The sequence below is a fragment of the Erinaceus europaeus genome, chromosome 3, assembly GCF_950295315.1.
Source record: "Erinaceus europaeus chromosome 3, mEriEur2.1, whole genome shotgun sequence".
NCBI lineage: Eukaryota > Metazoa > Chordata > Mammalia > Eulipotyphla > Erinaceidae > Erinaceus > Erinaceus europaeus.
In genome coordinates this window covers 117,851,019-117,872,256 of record NC_080164.1, presented here as the reverse complement: position 1 = coordinate 117,872,256, position 21,238 = coordinate 117,851,019, and the positions used below count along the sequence as shown (strand labels likewise).

The 21,238-nt window shown below is 43.3% G+C and overlaps 1 protein-coding gene across 2 annotated transcripts in view; it reads left to right on the top strand.

Annotated features, from left to right (window-relative positions):
• Positions 1-21,238, top strand: part of ABCG2 (ATP binding cassette subfamily G member 2 (Junior blood group)) — a 71,739-nt gene that overhangs the window by 5,287 nt on the left and 45,214 nt on the right. Inside the window, exons 2-6 of one of the 2 annotated variants that reach the window (XM_060187788.1) lie at positions 3,347-3,574; positions 12,070-12,129; positions 13,342-13,456; positions 15,083-15,235; positions 20,519-20,676. In XM_060187788.1, the coding sequence (XP_060043771.1) occupies positions 3,348-3,574; positions 12,070-12,129; positions 13,342-13,456; positions 15,083-15,235; positions 20,519-20,676 (713 nt within the window). In that variant the 5' untranslated portion in view covers position 3,347. Of the gene's footprint in view, positions 1-3,346; positions 3,575-12,069; positions 12,130-13,341; positions 13,457-15,082; positions 15,236-20,518; positions 20,677-21,238 lie in introns of those variants that run through there. The other variant, XM_060187789.1, reaches the window with a different exon arrangement.

Below are 21,238 nucleotides of genomic sequence, written 5' to 3'. Positions count from 1 at the left end.
GTCTTTCATTCTCTGTTTTTCTTTCTGTTTCTATCTAAAATAATAATAAAGACTAAAAAGGAAAAAAAATTCAGAGGATTGATTCCTTTGGTCTTATTCATAGACTTAAGATATTTCCTTTACTTTTATGAGAGAAAGTGAGACACCAGAGTCCTGCTTAGCTGTGCTGTGTGGTGGTGCTTGGGCTTGAACCTGTGCCTGCAGGCATGCAAATCCTTTGTGTTCACACTGAGATATCTCCTAGAATTTTTTGTCCCTCTCTATTTTACACCAGAGGAATGCTCAGCTCTGGCTCATAGTAGTGCAGGGGACTGAATTTGGGACCTTTGGTGCCTCAGGCATGAAAGGCTCTTTGCATAACCATTATGTTATCTCCCCCAGCCCTCCCTTTCTCTTTTAAAGGTATGTATGTATGTATGTATGTATGTATGTATGTATGTATTGTTAACCAGAGCACTGTTCAACTCTGGTTTATGGTGGTTCTGGGAGGTGGGGATATTGAACCTGGGACTTAAGAATCTCAGGCATGGGAGTCCATTTGCATAACCACTAGGCTATCTAACCTGCCCCCCCCAGCCCTTTCTTTATAGATTTTATGCACTTCAGGAACCAGATCATAATCGTGGAAAAAGGGGATGTGTCGTTTAGTCTGTGGGGCTGAGAGCTATTCAAGTGTGACCTTGTCAGAATTCTATCTTGGGTTTAGGTAGCCTCATCCTGACAATTTGAATGAAAGCCTTGGGGCTCCATTCTGGAATTTCTCCCCTAGCTACAGTATAGGGAGTGGGAGACAAGATCCCTTCCCTCCTCTACTCTGGATAATTGTGGGGCTAGGGATTGAACTCGGGGCCCCAGAGCTTCAGGCCTTGCAGAACCATTATGCTATCTCCTCAGCCTGGTAGTTAGAAATTAAAAATTGAGTGGCCCTGTGCAGTAAGTAGAGTGCTTCACTTGGAACATTAAGTTCCCAGTTTCATCTTTGGCATCACAGGGGCCGGAACGATGCTTTGGTTCTCTTTCTCAGAATTAACTAAATAATCCCTTTAAAGTATCAATAAAAGAAATTGAACTGGGAAGACAGCTTAATGGTTCTGCAAAAGATTCCCATGCCTGAGGCTCTGAGGTCCCAGGTTCAAACCCTGTACCACAAGCCAGAGCTGAGCAGTGACATGCTAAAGGAAGAAAGAAAGAAAGAAAGAAAGAAAGGGAGGGAGGGAGGGAGGGAGGGAGGAAGGAAGGAAGGAAGGAAGGAAGGAAGGAAGGAAGGAAGGAAGGAAGGAAGAAAGATCATTCTAAATATCTTTCTTGGGGGAAGGGAGATGTGTTAACTAATAGAGAACAAGTGATGAGAGACAGAGGCTGCAGTCTGGGAGCTATGTCCTTGAGAAGCAGGTGATGGGGAGGACATGACTTCCTAAGAAGGAAGGGCCTCAGGTATGTGCCTTCCTGGCTGAGCTCCTTCCGGGAGCAGGTGGAGGCCACCTGACAGTCAGGATAATTACCCTGGGTTGGGGTTCAGATTCCCAGTCCCCCTCTGCCAGTGTTCAGTTTCTGTCCTTTCCTGAGCATGTGACAACCCTTCCAGTGACCTGAGAGTGTTCATTTCTGCTCTTGCATCCACCTCAGTGAGTCGCCGGAGGAGGCGTGTGCTGGAAGGCGGGTGCATCTCTCCATGTTCAGCTACTGTTAGGGACACTTCCAGCAGCAGATGCTGCCGTCCTCACTTGGCCAGCTGTCTGTCGAGTCTGTGCAGTCCACCTGGCTGCTTTGTCTGCCTGCACAGACTGCCTGCTGCCAGTTCATGCAGTTTGTAACAGATGAGCACATCAAGAGGCTGGAGACAGTGAAAGAGAGAAAGAGCGTTTTTAAATGTGGGTTATCCAGGCTGGGGAGACAGCATAATGGCTATGCAAAAGATTTTCGTGCTCCAGGCTCTGAGGTCCCAGGTTCAGTCCCCAGTAGTGCCATAAGCCAGAGCTGAAAAGTGCCCTAGTACAATTAAACTTTTATATAAAACAATGGAGGTTATCCTCCTTATCAGAGATACTGCAGTGTCAGACAGCGGCGCACTGAGTAAGGTGCACACTTTATGACAGATGTGAGAGAATTTAGTTCAAGCCCCTGCCTACAGGGGGGATGTTTTGCTGGTGGTGAAGAAGGTCTATAGGTGCTTCTCCTCTGTCTTTTTATCCCTGTCTACATCTCTTTCTCTGCCTCTCAGCTTCTTAAAAAAAAAAAAAAAAAGAATGACTGCCAGGAGCAGTGGAATTGCACACAGGCACCAAGCCCTGTCCATAACCCTGGTAGTAGTTGAGCCAAGTAAAATATTGACATGCCACTATCTGAATTTGAGGGTTCACCGGTGATTCATCAAGCTCCCTGTGTAGAATTGTTATCATAAACTTCAAAATCAAAAACAAAACCGGGAGTGGTGGTGGTCACAGAAGCTGCTGACTGGCCTGGAGCTGTTTCTGTACATGCATTTCCAGTCTGATTTTCACTGAGCGTGAGTGATGTTTGTACTCTGCCTGTCCCCTTATATATGTGTTTGACTGGCATCCTGTTGCAGTTGATGTGTTCAGAGGCATGTCTGTCCTGCTCATTAAGGTTCTCAAGTTGTTTTGACCCCTTTGGTATGGCCTTCCATTGGAAATTAAACTTTAGTGGTCCTGGAGGTGGCGCAGTGGATAAAGCATTGGACTCTCAAGCATGAGGTCCTGAGTTCGATCCCTGGCAGCACATGTAGCAGAGTGATGTCTCTTTCTTTCTCTCTCTCTTTCTTCCTATCCCTCTCATTGATAAATAAAACATTTTTTAAAAAGTCAAGCTGTACCGGGCTGAGCAATGGTTCACCTGGTTGAGTGCACATGTTGCAAAGTGCAAGCAAGGTCCCTACCTGCACTGGGAAGCTTCACTAGTGGTGAAGCAGTGCTGTAGGTCGGTCGGTCTCTTACTTTCTCTCTCTTTCCCTTTCCCTATCCCTATCGCTTCCTCCATGGCCCCTACCCCTTGACTGCTCTCTGTCTCTTTCCAATAAGTAGTAAATTAATTTAAAATTTCTTTAAAACAAAGAAAATGAACTTTATTTTAAGACCTTTGAGGCATGAGAGTCTTTTGCACAGCCTTTATGCTGTCTCCCCAGCCCTTAAGATGTCCTTTTTTTTTTTTCTTTTTAGCAACTTTCAAATTTACTGTTATCTGTATTCACCATGTTATATAATACATCCCTTCTTCCTTTAGGACTGGACATTTCTACCCAAATAGGCCTGTTTTAAATGCAGCACTATGTGGTATGTACAACTTTGCTTGTCTGATCTGTGGACTTCTTGCCTCTTTTTCCCTTCAGAATGGTGACAGGAGAAACTCCTCAGATGTCTTGCAGAACTGAGCAAGTTTTTATCACAATGTCAGAAAGAAACGTTAACGGGCTTCCTGGCGCCACCCGCAACAACCTGAAGACCTGTTCTGAAGGATCCGTGCTGAGTTTTCATAACATCTGTTACCGAGTCAAAGTGAAGAGTGGCTTTCTATTTTGTGGAAAAACAGTTGAGAAAGAAATACTGTCAGGCATCAAGTATGTTCCTGAACTCTCTATTTCATAGAGTTTTTTTGGGTGGTCAGTGGACTTTCCAGCTGGTACCTGGTATGACTGAAAATGCTAGAACATTTGTGTATAGTTATGCAAACACCTGCTTTCATTTTTTTTTATTTTGGCTAAATTAGGAGTCATATGTATGGGAGGGGACGCTGGGTGGAGGTGCCCTGGGTTAAGCACACATAGTACAAGGTGCAAGGATCCATATGTGGGCCGGGAGGTTGCGCAGTGATAAAGCTTTGGACTTTCAAGCATGAGGCTGAGTTCGATCCCCAGCAGCACATGAACCAGAGTGATGTCTGGTTCTTTCTCTCTCCTCCTATCTTTCTCATTAATACATAAATAAAATCTTAAAAAAAAAAAAAAAGGATCCAGACAAGGATCCCGGTTCGAGCTCCTGGCTCCCTACCTACAGTGTTTGGGGAGGTGGGGGAGTGGGGGGGAAGCTTCACAAGTGGTGAAGCAGGTCTGCAGGTATCTATCTTTCTCCCTGTCTAGCTTCCCTTCTCAGTATCTCTCTGTCTTATCAAATTAAAAAAAAAAAAAACTAAAAATAAATTAAAAAAAGGCTTTCAGAGGTGGTGGATTTGTAGTGCTGACACCAAGCCTCAGTGACTGGAGGCAAAAAAAAAAAAGAGTGAAGTGTTTGATAGGTGTTTTTTCTTTTTATTTTTTTTTAAATTATCTTTATTTATTAGAGATAGCCAGAAATTGAGAGAATGGGGGGATAGAGAGGGAGAGAGACAGAGAGACACCTGCAGCCCTGCTTCAACACTCCCAAAGCTTTCCCACTGCAGGTGGGGGCCAGGGGACTTGAACCCAGGTCCTTGTGTATTGTGACATGTAGACTCACCATGTGAGCCACCACCTGGCCTCGGTGTTTCTTTCTTTTCCTTTTCTTTTTTTTAATAATTTTTATTTATAAAAAGGAAACACTGACAAAAACCATAGGATAAGAGGGGTACACCTCCACACAGTTCCCACCACCAGATCTCCATATCCCATCCCCTCCTCTGATAGCTTTCTTGTTCTTTAAGGCTCTGGGATTATGGACACAGGGTCATTATGGGGTTCAGAAGGTGGAAGGTCTGGCTTCAGTAATTGCTTCCCCGCTGAACATGGGTGTTGACAGGTCGATCCATACTCCCAGCCTGTCTCTCTCTTTCCCTAGTGGGAAAGAGGGGCTCTAGGACACATTGGTGGGTCATCTGTCCAGAGAAGTCCGGTCACATCTACAACTGGTGGCTGAAAAAAGAGTTAACATATCAAGCCAAACAAATGGTTGACTAATCATGAACCTAAAGGCTGGAATAGTGCAGATGAAGATTTGGGGTCTCCGTTTTGTAGGTAGTTAGTAGGCCTATTTTAGTTATCTTTTAAAGGGCCCATGACTATACTAGTTTTTTTTTTTTTTTTTTTTTTCTGAGCCTGACATCTAGTAAGCAGGTAAATCCAAGTTATTGTCTGGGGAGATGATGTCATGGCTGGAAAAAAGACCAGACAGCTGAATCAGAGAAGAGAGTAGCTTCCAAATATGGGAAAGGTGTATAAATATTGTTGACTGTAACCCCCATTGATTTGATGTGCTCTGGGGCCCATATTCAGTTAGGAACCTATGTGACCTCTGCATCCCTGTAGATCTGAGCTCACATTCAGTGGTCATGGGTAGGGATGTTCCAAGCTGCCCCAATTTCAGGACCCATATTTCTCAGGTGGAAGATAGAATATGTTGTCCAACCTCCCTTCAGAGGATGAGGCACTCTCTATCATTGTTGATCCATGTTGAGGGCAAGGTCCTATGGGGCCCACAAAGGGCTCTGTTGTGTTGTTCCTGATAGAGATGACCAATAACAATGGAATGAGGATCTATTCAAGGTCTAGACCCATCAAGTCTGTTTGGGAATTTCAGGACTCCCCAAATAGGGCTCCAGCTGATAGGGTGGCCTGATAGTGACTAAAGAGTCATCATTAAAGTAGGCCAGTCTCTTGCCCTTATTCAGTTTTTGCAGTCCTTACTTTGATAAGGTTAGCTTTGGAGTGACTGAGGGAAGTATAATAGGAAGTAGGTGCGGAGGGTATCTAAGTCTAAGTAGAAACTATTTTATTAGGAACTGTATGGTGTCTTTTTAGGTCTTTCTACTTGCTTGTTGCATATACTGACTCACTGCAGACTATTGTGCACTTTTGCTTTCAGGTATATAATTTTTCCTAATTTATGGATATGTGTGAACATATGCTCTATCTCATGGGACCTGGTCTATATCTAGGTTTTGGAACTTTGTTAGGAAGTGATCCACCTGAAATGGAATTAGAGAATCCTATGAAAGGAAAGGTCTCACCTGAGTAATGAGGCTGAAGGGTTGACATTCTACGCCTGACGTCTCTGGACACAGTCTGAAGTGAAGCATGCTGAGGTGGTACTCATTGCATTGATTAGGTTGGGATCAGCAGCTGCAATATCATTTGGTATGAATTGAGAGAAGCATGCAGGAAAGTGAGTCCCACCCTAGAGGTTCCAGGACTGGAGGAAATAGAGGCTCTACAGAGGAAGTGGGAGGTCCCTGCTGTCTTAGGGTTTAAGAAGGCAATAGATAGTTATTGCTCTAATCAGATTATTTGGCAATTGGGTTAGCTCTGAAAATCCCATTGTTAGGATTTGCTGTATCATACATAACATCACCGTAATTCATGTCCTTTGACATTATTTATATATAGCTGTATCTTATAGAGTAACTCCCCTGGTTGCTTCTGTTTTCCCTGTTCTAAGCTTTTAGAAGCATCAACATTTAAAAGACTCAGCCTATGGTCTGTGCATTAAAAAGTTTGAGACATTCAATTTTTCCCCTCTCATATTAATTAAATAGTGATTTATATGACTACAAGTTAATAGGAGTGTACATAAACACCATTCCAACCACCAAAAGACTATGTTCCTACCCCCTCCCCCACAGTGATGCTGAGCATCTACCCTCACCCTCCACCCAGAGATTTTTACTTTGATGCCTACTTCATTGATAGGTGTTTCTTTTCTGTCTTTCTTTTTTAATGGCATGTTAGAGTGTTTTTTTTTTAATATTTTATATTTTTATTAATGAGAGGGATAGGAGAGAGAGAAAGAACCATACATCACTCTGGTACATATGCTGCCAGGGATTGAACTCAGGACCTCATGCCTGAGAGACCAGCGCTTTATCCATTGTGCCACCTCCCGGACCACAAGGTGTTTCTATTTGAAGGATCTACCACACTTTTTAAAAAAGTAGTCGTACCATATGTACCAACTTTTGTTGGAGAGGCATACAGCTCACATGTCACTCAGTGTTGTCTGAGTGAGGCTTGGCATTTAGTAGAAAGGAGCCTAACTGTCTGATTCACTATTTCTTGATTGTGGGGACATGATTGTAATCTCTGTGCTTCCGGTTTCAGATCTGTGAATGAGAGTGATTTGCCTTTATGCTCAATAAGCATGACACTCTCTGTATACTTAACTTCTTTTGTGCTCTATAAGCAAGCGTTGGAAAGTTTAAGTGACAATATGTTGTGAACTTATTTTGGATTTCAAATAGACATATTTTAAAGAATTACTTATTTACTAGGTAGGGGGAAAGAAAGAATGAGAGAATGAACCCAAGCATTACTCTGGCATATGCCAGGGATTGAATTGAAGACCACATGCTTGATAAATTACACACGCTTGCAATTGTGCTACTTTATTTTTTAAAATGTATTTCTTTATTTTTATTATTATATTTATTTATTTACTGGATAGAGACAGCCAGAAATCAAGAGGGAAGGGGTGATATATATATAGAGAGAGACAGCGAGACACCCACAGCACTGCTTCACCACTTGCAAAGCTTTCCCCCTGCAGGTGGGGACCAGGGGCTCAAACCTGGGTCCTTGTGCACTGTAATGTGTGCGCTACACCAGGTGTGCCACCGCAGGCCCCATGCTACTTTCGAACTGCCAAATAGATGTTTTATTTGTTAATTTTTTAAAAAAGGTTTATTTATGTTTATGTATTTATGAACAAGAGAGAGAACAAGAGCATCACTCTTGCATATGTGTTTTTGGGATCTAACTTTAGAACTCATGCCTCAGGATCTAAGACTTTATCCACTGGCTCCCAGGCCTAAACTGGTTTCAGTGAATGACCTCTTGAACAGTAGTTTAAAGTCTATAACAATTTACTTAACACTTTCATTCATTAGAGAAATGGACGTTTTTAAAATATAAGACAATTATAGGATGATTAATGGAACCAAAAGAGAATTCAAGAGCCAAATGAAATGCATTTAACTGTATTTCAGGCTCCAGACCAATAGAAAATGCAGTATCACATCCTATTCTAATGTGTATATCTTAGAATGGTAACAGAAAAGGAGACAGTGTGTAGATTTTGCTCAAGGAATATAGCCTATGTGATTAGTTTCATTTAGTTGGTTGTTTAATAAGGGAAATAATGACTCTGAGGTGAAACAAACCAATCCTGGCTCTCTAAGACTGGCAAAGTGGCTGTAAAAGAGGCCTTTGACCCCGATTGTCCTGCGAGCATATGGAACTAGCTATTTCTCATACTTTCATTTTGCTCCCCCCATATAGTCTGGGACTACGTATTGAGTATGGGACTGTGGCTCTCCACCAGTTGCTCTTCAAGGGCTTGGAGGTGACACATAGTGCAGAAGCCTTGGGCATGTGGGTGGGGAAGAAGCGGCAGGAACCTGAGATAGAATGGCCTCCGTCAAGTGGCCCTGTGGCAATTAGCTGGACGGAGCTCCCCGGGGCAGGTGTCGTGGCTTTCCTTGTACTAGTTGACAAAACCTGTCTATGAGAATATGGAGAGGACTGGTAGATGTAAATCTTTTGTCCTTTGCTGCTTGCCAGAAGTAGAAGTGACCTTTCTGAAGAGCTGATGCTTCTTTGCTGTTGAACTTAACAGCCAAGGATGTGTTGGCCAGGCTGGCACGCCAGCTAGAGCACATGTTACTGTGCATCAGGAATCCTGTTCAAGTCCCCCATCCCCATTGACCAGGGATGCTTCACAAGTGGTGGAGCAGTGCTGCATTTCCCCCCTCCCTCCTCCCTCCCTCTCCTTCTCCCTCCCTTCCTTCTCTCTATCTCTTACCCTCTATCAAAAGCAGAACGAGGGATTGGGCGATAGCACAGCAGGTTAAGTGCACATGTCACAAAGCGCAAGGTTCGGCGTAAGGATCTGGTTGGAGCCTCAGGTTCAAGCCCCCAGCTCCCTACCTGCAGGTGAGTCGCTTCACAGGCAGTGAAGCAGGTCTGCAGGTGTCTATCTTTCTCTCCCCCTCTTTGTCTTCTCCTCCTCTCTCCATTTCTTTCTGTCCTATCCAATAACGATGACATCAACAACAACAACAATAATAAATGCAACAATAATAAAAAACAACAAGGGCAACAGAAGGGAAAATAAATAAATAAATATAAAAACAAATAAAAAGCAGAAAGAAAAAAACATGGCTGCCAGGAAATGTGGAGTCATGTAGGCAGCGAGCCCCAGTGCTAACCCCGGTGGTGCAATAAATAAATAAATAAAATTTAATGAAGGAAATGTTGGTGGCTTCAGATTTGGTACTGTTAAGTGAAAGGCACTTTGAATAGTTTCGGCACTTCGTAGTTGAATAGTTTTGAATTGCATGCTGTCCATTAATCCTGCATGTGTCTGAACACTAGCAGTTGAGTAACTCCTGCTCAGGCTTTCCCAACACTTTTTATCCTCGAGTGCATCATAAGGGTCATAAAAACTCAGTCAGGGAGGTCAGGTGGCGGCGCTACAATGGATTAAGCACACATGGCATGTAGTGCAAGGACCCACTCAAGGATTCCAGTTCGAGTCCCCAGCTCCCCACCTGTAGGGGGGTCGCTTCATAAGCATGAATCCGGTCTTGCAGGTGTCTGTCTTTCTTTCCTTCTCTCTATCTACCCTTTCCTCTCAGTTTCTCTCTTTCCTATCAAAAAAAAGGCCCAGATTTCACAGTTCTCTGAATGGTGGTGATGTTGCCAGGCAGAATTCACAGCTAAAATAGGCAAGAGCTACCTTTCCCCATCCTAGAAACACTACTCCAAGGGGGGGAAGCGGGATCTCCTTTCTCAAGGATGACCAGAACAGAAATATGAGTAAGCAAGAAAGTCAAGCCCACGTGTCCTTCTAGTGTACAATAAGAGGATTGCGAAGGAGTTGATAGAGACTGGAATTCTTATTTTCCTGTGGCCATTTTATAATCAATCTCACTTGTGTTACAAAGCAGATAGAATCTGGGATTCTCTGTGTGTACTAGAGGGTGGGGGAGTATGGACAATACTGAACTATAAGATTATAAAAAGCTGATTTTTTCTTACCTGATGAAGAGTCTTTGTTATGTTACATTTGTCTTCTGATGTAGCATTTGAGCTTTTGCTCACAGTGCTGAGAAATCTGTGGATGCGTGAATAGCCCATAACTTCTTTATCCAGGCATCTGTAGATGGATATTTAAGTTGCTTCCAGATTTGGGCTCTTGTGAATAACATCAGCATGTCTTTTTATACTTGGGGAAGCTCACTAGGAAGTGAGATTTCTCTGGTTTACCTAAGTCCTGCATCCATCCTTTCAGTGAGAGATGCCTCAGTTCATGAGTGAAGTGAAAGGGGGCTTCACACTGTCTCCTGGCCACTTTCCCACTGCGACAGCCAGGCACAAAGATCAGCTCAGTGGAGGCCTGCCCTGTGGTGGCAGCTGCTCTGCACAGTCTATGGCTGGATACTGATGGCTCTGGACTCTGGGAAAACCCTCATCTGGCAGTGGTATGACCCTCAGGCTTTGGCCCTGAAGCTTGGAATACATGCTCCTGTCTCTGGGGTAAATCTGTATTTTCTTGCCCATTCTTGAAAGATATAGGTCTCAGACACTCTGGTTTTAACAGAGTGTTTTGGCAGGCCCTTGTTGGGCTTTATTGTGCCTGTGTGACTGTAGTGGACCTCTGTCCTTCTTCCTCACTCCCTCCTCTGCTCTCCCCAGGGCCTTCAGGGCACAGTCCGTACTCTGCCTTCTTGCATCTTAGCACAGTCACCAGCACCTCAATTTTCTCTCCTGTTCTAGCTGTCTTTGAATATTCATGACCCTCATATGTCTTTGAGGGGAAGAGCTGTGTCTACAGCAACTTCTCTGCAAATTTGTAAAGCACATCCACCTAAAAAGCTTCTTGGATATTGCACCAAAGTAAAATACCCTGGGGTGGGGGGAGTATTTAGGTCCTGGAACATGATGGTAGAGGAGGACCTGGTGGGGGTAGATTGTTATGTGAAAAATTGAGAAGTGTTACACATGTACCAACTGCTGTATTTTACTGTCAACTGTAAACCATTAATTCTCCCAATGAAAAAAAATTAAATTAAAAAAAGAAAAGAAAGAAAGGTAAAAACTTCTTGGGACTAGGGAGTGACACACCAGGTTGAGCACACACAGTACCATACACAAGGAACTGGGTTCAAGCCCCCTGGTCCCCACCTGCAAGGGGGAACCATATACTTGCTCTTACTTAATTGGCTCACGAGCTCTGATTTATTCTTCTAAGGCTGGGCTCAAACATTTCTGGACTTCACTGCTTAAAATTTTCAACACAAGAACTGTCTCTAAGCTGTAAGTTTCCTTCAGAAGAAAAATCATAGCTTACATATTTTTCTGATTCTGTCACTAGAGTTCATTCTATCTATAGCACAGTGTAAATTCAGATATAGTTTCACCATGAACTGTATACTAGCAATCTGTGCCTACACACATGCCACCACAAATATTTACTGGTGAGGTTATGTTAATTTTGCTTCCAAATAATATACAGGTATAATAAGACCATAGGGTATAGATAAAATAAGATTGGTTGGGAAGCTTTCCAAGTGGTGAAGCACTGATGGAGTTTTCTCCCTCTTCCTCCCCTCACCCCCTCCTGCTCCCTCTCTCTTTTTCATGTGAAACTCCCTCTGTGGCAGGCCAGGAGGTGGTACAGTGGCCGGAACACTGGACTTAGAAACACGAAGTCCCAAGTTTGATTCCTGTTATTAAATGTGTCAGAAATGATGCTCTGGTTCTCTCTACCCTCTCTTTATTACAAATATATAAATATGGGTGGGAGTAGATGGCATAACGGTTATGCAAAAGACTCTCATGCCTGAGATTCTGAAATCCCAGATTCAATCCCCAACACCACCATTAACCAGAGCTGAGCAGTGCTCTGGTAAAAAGAAAGAAAAAATTTTAAATTAAAAAAAAATATATATATATATGCATACACACATACACACCCCATACTATCTCACATGAAGGAAAGAAAAATGAATTTTAAAAAAGAGTTGGTTTGTGCTTATTTTCTGTCTGTTTTTGCCAACTTTCCAGGAGTGTGTGAAGTGCAGGTCGTGACTTACCAGAGCCAGCTTGACAGGCAGGGGCCCTGACTTGTTTTGTTTCTGTGTTTACAGTGGTATCATGAGACCTGGCCTCAACGCGATCCTGGGACCCACAGGTGGAGGCAAATCTTCGTGAGTATGGCAGAGAGCAGGTGTCTGCTTTTGCTCTGCTGTTGTAATGTTCTTTGTTTTCATACTTAGCAAAATATTTATTTTTAAATATTTTATTGATTTATTGGATAGAGACAAGGAGAAATTGAGAGAAGAAGTGTGTGTGGGGGGATACAGCAGAATAGAAAAAGAACACCTAGAGCATTGATCTACTGATTGTGAAGCATCTTCCCCACTGCAGGTGGGGACCTGAGGCACAAACGTGGGTCCTTGCTTGTCATAATAAACACAACCAACTGGGTGAACCACAAGTCCACATAATGTTCTTTTGAAGCTCTGTTTACACAATCAGGTATTGAGCACTTGCTATATGTCCAGTCTGATTCCGGGAAGACTTACTAGATCAACTTAACAAACAGGATACGGTCACTGGATCTTAGGTTTAAGCTAGCAGGAAGTAAAGGAATGAAGTGGATTTATTTTTAGTTTTTCTTAACCAGAGCACTGGTGAGCTCCGCTTATGGTGGTGCCTGGAATTGAACATGGGACCTCAGTGCCACAGACATAAGAGTCTTAAAAAAAAAAAAAAATTCCCACCAGGGTTATTGCTGGGGCTCGGTGACTACACTGTCAATCCATCACTCCCAGAGGTCAATGTTTCATTTATTTATTTATTTTTCTATGTTATTTTATAGGACAGAAAAAAATTGAAAGGGGAGAGGAATACAAAGGGGGAGAGAGAGAGAGGGAGAGAGAGAGAGAGAGAGAGAGAGAGAGAGACCTCGACCTGAAGACCTGCTTTACTGCTTGTTAAACGTCCCCCCTGCATGTGGGGAGGGGGGTTCAAACCCTGGTCCTTGTGCATGGTAATGTGTGCACACAGCCAGGTGTGTGCCACTGCTTGACCCCAGGCATAAGAATCTTTTGCATTATTGTGATGCTATCTTCCTGGGCCTCTGAATGGGCTAAAATGAAGTGAAACTCAGAGAACAGGAAGGGCCCCTTTAGGGATGTAGGGAGGGGGGCATTCAGCAGTGCCTTGCCTACTTGGATTTTAGCTTTGTTATTGCATGCACTTACTAAAAAAAAAAAAAAAAAAAAAAAAAAAAATTCCATAGATATTCTTAATGAAAGCAGGGATTTCTTGAGTGAACTTTGTAGCTTGAGTAGAGTTTGGATACTGAGTAGCTTCTGCCTAGCTGGAGGGCTGAAGCCATGTCACCTGCTTCACAGGTTGTTAGACATCTTGGCTGCAAGGAAGGATCCCAGCGGTTTATCTGGGGATGTGCTGATCAATGGAGGACCTCGGCCAGCCAACTTCAAGTGCATCTCAGGCTATGTGGTGCAAGTAGGTATCTCTGGGTTAGCAGCTTGGAGTGCCCTGCCTGCCTGCTGCCTTTGTGTCTTCTCTCCTTCTCTTATTCTGCTCCTCCTCCTCTCCTTGCCTCCCTCCTTTTCTTTGATCAGCACTATGAAGTGAGGGCTTGGGGCTGTTTTGTTACCATCAGCTGCCAGTCCCTACCTGCAGGGTGAAGTTTCACAAGCATTCCTACAAGTCTCTCTCTATCTCTGTCTCTGTATTTATCTTTATCTCTGTCTCCATCTCTTTGTTCCCTCTCAGTTTCTCTTTGTCTCTGTCCAAAAAGAGAGAGAGAAGGATAGCATATCATTGCTTTGTCAATCCACAGAGCTCCTCTGAACCCTGGTGCTCTGATGAAGTGGTAGGGCTCAATCCAAGGCCTCCCACATAGCAAGACATGCTCTGCTGGGTGAGGGATTTTCTTTTTTTTCTTTCTTTCTTTTTTTAATCTTTATTTTTATTTATTGGATAGAGACAGCCAGAAATCAAGAGGGAAGGGTGTAATAGAGAGGGTGTAATAGAGAGACCCTGGCAGCACTGCTTCACCACTTGTGAAGCTTTCCCCATGTAGGTGGAGACCAGGGGCTTGAACCTGGGTCCTTGTGCACTGTCACCTGTGCACTCAGCCAGGTGTGCCCCCACCCGGCCCTCTGGGTGAGGGATTTTCTAGACCCTCATTCCTTTTTCTTTCCATGGGCAAGTGCCCTGAATGATGTTTAGTACACTTTTAATTGGTTACTGGCTTTCTTCCTCCCCACCCCTCCCCCAATCACTTTATTGGGAGGGTTAATGCCTTACAGTACAGATGCTGACGCATGGGTACAAAGCCACATCTCCCCTTGGTAGGTGTCTATAAAATGCTCATCCCCCCCCCCCCAACTTAGGTTTTTTTCTCACCATCAAGCTCTAGGACTGCAAAGTCCTCTCTGTCCCTCCCCTCCCCTCTCCTCCTCCTCCTCCTTCTCTTCCTCCTCCTCTACCAGAGTGTTGGTGCAATATGCCACACCCTGTCCAACTTTCACTTTGTGGTTTCTTTTCTGCTCTTGATTAAGTTCCATCTATGAGGCTGATCATCCCATATCCTTTCTTCTCTTTTTGGTTTGCATCACTTAACGTCATGCTTTTGGGTCCCATCCAGAAAGTAGGGTCGACTTCATAACTGCTTATAGCTGAATAGTAGACCCCTGCCTTCCCATACTCTCCCATAAATGAAAAGGGAGAATCTGGAATAGAACTTTTGTAGGCGTACTGACTTCAATTCTGGTCATCACTATCATTCCAAGAAGATAGTACTATTGTGCTTTTTTTTTTTTTTTTTTAATCCTGCCATCGCCTTTTCTTCCCAATTAAAAACTGTTTCTGCAGATGGCTGAAAGAAGCAACCTGGAAAGATCTGCTAGTAACCCCCCTCATTCCCTGCAGATGAGGAGCAGACATTCCTGTTTGTTGTAGCTGTGTGCCCATGGAGTTACTGTCACTTATATAGTTGCAGATTCATCCTTCCCTGGAACTTAACGACGGCTGGATCATTTCTGTGGGTGGAGTTACATGTTCCTAAAGAATGCTGAAAAAAGATCTCGGATGTCTTGTTAAACCTTGACTTTTCACTTTCAGGATGATGTTGTGATGGGAACTTTGACTGTGAGAGAGAATCTACAGTTCTCAGCAGCCCTCCGGCTGCCCACAATGATGGACAGCCGGGAAAAGAATGAACGGATCGATAAGATCATTAAAGAGCTGGGCCTGGACAAAGTGGCCGATTCTAAGGTAACGTGGAAAGAACTGATGGTATCATAGACTAAACCCAGCATCTTCCCTCGAGAGTAGTTTACCTCCTTTTTTTTTTTTTTAAAAAAAGGAAATATTTGTTTTATATTAATTAATTTATTTATTTGCCACTAGAACCTCGTGCTGGTGCTGTGAAGCCACTGCTCTCAGTGGCCTTTGATTTTACTTTTTTTCCAGATAGAATAGAGAGAAATTGAAAGACGATGGGGAGATAGAGAAAAGGAGAGAAAGATAGATACCTGCAGACTTACTTTCTCACTCATGAAACAGCCCCCCTGCAGGTGGGCAGCAGGGGCTTGAACCCGGGTCCTTGCACTTGGTAGTATGTATGTTTAACCATGTGTGCCACTGCCTGCCCCCTATTTTATTTTGTTTATTTGTTTTCTGGATGAAGACAGAGAATCTGAGAGGGAAGTAGGAGATGGAGAGGGAGGGAGAGAGGGAAAGAGAGATGCTTGCAATACTGTTTCACTAATTGTGAAGCTACCCGTTAGGTGGGACTGGGGGCTTGAACCCACGCATGTCCTTGAGCATGGTAACATGTGCTGTCTCAGGTGCATCAACATCTCCCACCCTTGGTATAGCTCTTGTTCCAGAAGGTTTCGGCACTACTTGTGGTCAAAAGTGATTGCTATCTGTAATGGCAAGAAATATTTCTATTTGTGTTCTCTGAATGTGAAAATTAACCAGGAACTAAATCTGAAAGTGACTCAGTTCTGCAAATAAATTATGGTCAGGTGACCTAGTGGCAAAAGTGTTCTTGGCAATGAACGTGCAACATTTTCTTTCCCTGTGACTTGAACTCTGTCCCCCACTTGGCTCAAGTTTCAGCCCACATCTTCCCACAAATTTTCCTTCTGCCTGTTCTCTTTTTTGTTCTCCTTTTTTAAAAAACATTTATTTATTTATTCCCTTTTGTTGCCCTTGTTTTATTGTTGTAGTGATTATTGTTGTTATTGATGTCATTGTTGTTGGATAGGACAGAGAGAAATGGATAGAGGAGAGGAAGACAGAGAGGGGGAGAGAAAGACAGACACCTGCAGACCTGCTTCACTGCTTGTGAAGCGACTCCCTGGTAGGTGAACCTGGATCCTTAAGCTGCTCCTTGTTGTGCTTTGCGCCGCCTGCACTTAACTCTCTGTGCTACTGCCCAACTCCCATTCTGCCTGTTTTCTTTATCCTTTCACCTCTTCTCCCTCCAGGAGTCTTTGTTCCATTAGTTTTGGAACATAATTCTAGAATTGCTAACTGATGAATACCCAAGGGTTCTTTCTCTGTATGTTTCAGTGTGTAATTCTGCCCAGATTTGTGCTTTATGTAGCTTCCAAGTTGTTTTTCTTTTCTTTTTTAAAAACAATTTTATTAGTGATTTTATAATGATTAACAAGATTATGAAATAATAGGGGTACAGTTCCACAGAGTTTCATGACCAGTCCCCTTCATTAGAACTTCCCTCTGGGAGTATGAGCCAACACTTTATCCAATGCACCACTTCCTGGACCACACTGCCTTAAGTTCTATGCTTGGATTTTCAGGAAGAGTAAGTTGGTGAGATTGCTGCCTACTAGATAAAATGGCTTGATTGCTAATTCCATTCACCTAGCTCTCACTATTGTTACTATTTATTCTTTGGGATACCTTTTTTTTTTTTTTTTTTTTTTTTTAGCAAAGCAGGAAACATTGATTAAAGTGAAAGTAAGGATCAGTCATTATGTCCTGGAACCTCACCTCCCCAGAGCCCTACCCCACTAGGGAAAGATAAAACAGGCTGGGGGTATGCCTGCCAATGCCTGTGTCCAGAGGAGAAGCAGTTATAGAAGCCAGAACTCCTACCTTCTGCACCCCAAAAATAGTCTTGATCCATACTTCCAGTGGGGGAGAAGTGATTGGAGAAAGAGGATAAGAGGCCTCTGAACTGCAGCTCCATGCAGTACCCAGGGAGAGAGGAAGAAGGAGGGAGGAACATCTGGCTGTAGTAATAGTGTCATGTGTGGCTTTGGGAGGGGCGGGGAGAAGACTGAACCTGGAAAAAAAGGGTCAATTATGTACAAGTGTAGACAATTTAGAAGATGATAGTTAACCCATATCTGTAAGTTTGGGAGAACCACTGTGGTTTGCAATGGAGGCATTGGGGAATTCAGAACTCTGTTGTTGGGAACGGTGTGAAATTATACCCCTGTTGACATGTAATTTTGTAAATCAGTATTAAATCACTAATAAAAAATTAATAAAGGATCAGTCAAGTTAGAGTAAAAGAAATACACTCCAGAAGGGGTCCAAGCAGGCTGTCCCAAGTGGAGGTCATCTTTCGGGAATATTTTATTTTACCAGAGCACTGCTCAGCTCTGGCATATGTTGGTGTGGGAGATTGAACCTGGGACCTCAGAGCCTCAAGCCTGAGTGTTTTTTGTAGAACCATTATGCTATCTCCCCACCCCAATATTTTATTTATTTGTTTATTTAAAACATTGATTTGTGGTCTGGGAGGTGGCACAGTGGATAAAGCATCGGACTCTTAAGCATGAGGTCCTGAGTTTAATCCCTGGCAGCACATGTACCAGAGTGATGTTTGGTTCTTTCTCTCTCTCCTATCTTCTATTAATAAATAAGTAAAATCTTAAAAAAAAACACTTTGATTTATGGGTGCGGGGTAGATAGCATAATGGTTATGCAAACAGACTTCCATGCCTGAGGTGCCATAGTGCCAGGTTCAGGTTCACTCCCCACACCACCATAAACCAGAGCTGAGCAGTGCTCTGGTAAAATAAAATAAAATAAAATAAAATAAAATAAAATAAAATAAAATAAAATAAAATACAAAATTATTTATTTGAGGGCTGGGGATGGTGTATCCAGCCGAGAGCACACACTATAATATGCAAGGACCTGGGGCTTGAACCCAGGTCCGTCTGAAGGGAGTAGTGGTGAAGCAATGCTGTAGTTCTCTCTCTCTCTCTCTCTCTCCCCTACCTCTCTCAATTTCTGTCTATATTCTAAAATAGTAAATAAAATAAAATTCTTTTAAAATATTCATTTGGTGGGGAGAAAACCAGAGTATCACTCAGGCACACTTAATGATGGGTCTCAAACTCAGGACCTCATGCTTAAAAATCTAACACCTTATCCACTATACCATCTCCCTGTTCATTTGGGAATATTTTAAATAAAGTCATAAACATCATATTTTACCTTTAAGTACTGTTGGGAGACATTTTTAAGAAAAGAAAGGGGTGTGTGTGTGTGTGTGTGTGTGTGTGACCACAGAACCACTGTTGAGTAGCACAGCTAGCATAATTGTGATGTCAGCTACTATGCCAAGCCCATATACATTCTCATTTCCTTATTTTTTTTTCCCAAAATGCTCCATTGTTACATGTTCCCCTCAGCTGCATGATTTACATTTGATTATTATCTCTTTGAAGACTCTTTAAAACTAAAATGCAGGGGCCGGGCAGCAGTGCAACTAATCAGGCACACCTGTTACCCTGCACGAGGACCCAGGTTAAAGCCCATGGTCTCCACCTGCGGGAGGAAGCTTCACAAGAGGTGGAACAGTGTGCAGGTGTCTCTCTGTCTCTGTCTTCTTTTCCCAACTACCCTCCTCCATCGAAATCTCTATCTTTATCCAATAAAAACATAAATAAATAAAATAAAGTAGAATTCCTATAGCAATGGCAGGGTGGGGGGAGGCCCATTGTTCCTGAAGCTTCCCCTGGTGCCGTGCATGGTGCTCCCACAGGAACATGCTCAGGATGTTGGGGACACCCTCTCGAGTTGTCACACATGTAAAGTAGGTGCTCTGTTGGGTGATCTGTTTTTACAGACTCTTAATAGCAGCGCTGTTTCCTTTCCCCTGACTCCTCCTGTTTGCCCCACCACACCCCCAACACCCAGTGACACTGATGTGCAGATAACTGAGCCAGCTGTCACCACCTGGCCCCAGAACTAGATATCTGACTTGATGAAGACCATCTAGAAAAGTTGAAAGCATGGCTTTGCCAGGTATCAGCTCAGAACTGAGTCCTTTTCAGTCATCCCGTCAAAGAGAAGCCCCCCTCTGCTGGCCTTGTTTGTTACCTGCTATTCAGAATCAGTGGAGACAGTGAGGTAGAGAACCTTTTCCTACCTTGCACATATTAGGAACTCAGCAAACAATAGTGACTGTGGTTGTAAGGAGGCGTTGTTTATTATTATTATTATTATTTTATCATTTATGAGAGGATAGAAAGAGAAACAGAGCATCACTCAGATAGAGAACTAGGGACCTCAGGTGAGCATCCAAGGCTTTTTTTATTGTTCTAATTCCCATGTTGTACTAGTATTTTTCTTTACTTTCCCTTTCTTTTCTTTTCTTTTCTTTTCTCTTCTTTTCTTTTCTCTTCCTTTCCTTTCTTTCTCTCTCCCCTCCCATCCTTTCCTTCTTTCTCTCTTTCTTCCTTCATTTCTCTTTCTTTCTTTCTTCCTTTCTTTCTTTCCTTCTTTTCTTTCATTCTAAGATTTAGTAATTAAAGGGAGACAGAGCACCACTCTGGCATAGTGGTGCTGGGCATCACACTTGGCACCGGCCCATTCTGCCACTGAGCCATCTCCCTGGCTGTTTATTTAGTTATTTGTCAGCTTATTTGCATATTTATTTAGTTATTAACATGATTAGAGAATCAGAGCATTACTCTGGTACATGCAATGCTGGGGATTTTATTTTTATTTTTAGATAAAGACAGGGGATTAGAGAGCTAGACAGACCACAGCACCAAAGCTCCCTGCAGTGCAGTGGGGACCAGGCTCTAACCTAGGTCGCACACCTGGCAGAGCAGCACACTATCCAAGGGAGCTATTTAGTTTTTCTTTGTTTGACTTTTGAATCTTAATTTTAGTGAGGGGAAAGAGAGGGGGGCATAGAAAGAGACACACCAAGAAAAACCAGAGCACTGCTCAGTCTGGCTTTTGACGGTGCTAGGGATTGAACCTGGGACATTGGATTTTCAGGCATGAAAGTCTTTCTGCAGAACCATTGTGCTCTCTTGCCAGCCCTTCAAATGAGCTATTTCTTTATTTTTATTTATAAAATGGAAATATTGAGAAGACCATAAGATAAGAGAGGTAACAGCTCCACATAATTCCCACCACCAGAACTCCATATCCAATCCCTTCCCCAGATGAGCTAGTTCATGGGCTCTGGACCTCATAGTTCTGAGTCCAATGCTTTGGCCACTGAGCCACCAGCCATTACTGATAATAATGATAATAATATTGCTGTCCTAGGTTGGAACTCAGTTTATCCGCGGGGTGTCTGGGGGAGAAAGAAAAAGGACGAGTATCGGAATGGAGCTGATCACGGACCCGTCCATCCTCTTCCTGGATGAGCCCACCACGGGCCTGGACTCCAGCACGGCCAGTGCTGTCCTCCTGCTCCTGAAGAGGTCGGTGCTCCAGCCTTCCTTCAGCATGTGGTGACCTGCCTGCCCTGGACCTGCTGTCACTCATGGCACAGGACACTCAGCTGCCAACACACCCATCCAAACTCTCTTCTTTCTTGGAGGGAAACGCTCAGTGAACAGATGTTAAATGTTTCCAGGAAACTTGAGCAGGGAACTGTGTAGGGGCAGGTGGCCATGGTGGCAGTGCACATAGGTGTGGATGAACTTTCTTTTTTTATTTTTAATTTCTGTATTGGGGAATTAATGTTATACATTCGCCATTAAATACAATAGTTTGTACATGCATAACATTTCCCAGTTTTCCATATAACAATACAAGCCCACTAGGTCTTCTGTCATCCTTCTTGGATCTGTTTTCTCCCCACCCACCCACCCTAGAGTCTTTTACTTTGGTGCAATACGCCAACTCCAGTTCAGGTTCTACTTGTGTTTTCTCTTCTCATCTTGTTTTTCAACTTCTGCCTGAGAGTGAGATCATCCCATATACATCCTTCTGTTTCTGACTTAATTTCACTTAACATGCATTTTTCAAGGTCCATCCAAG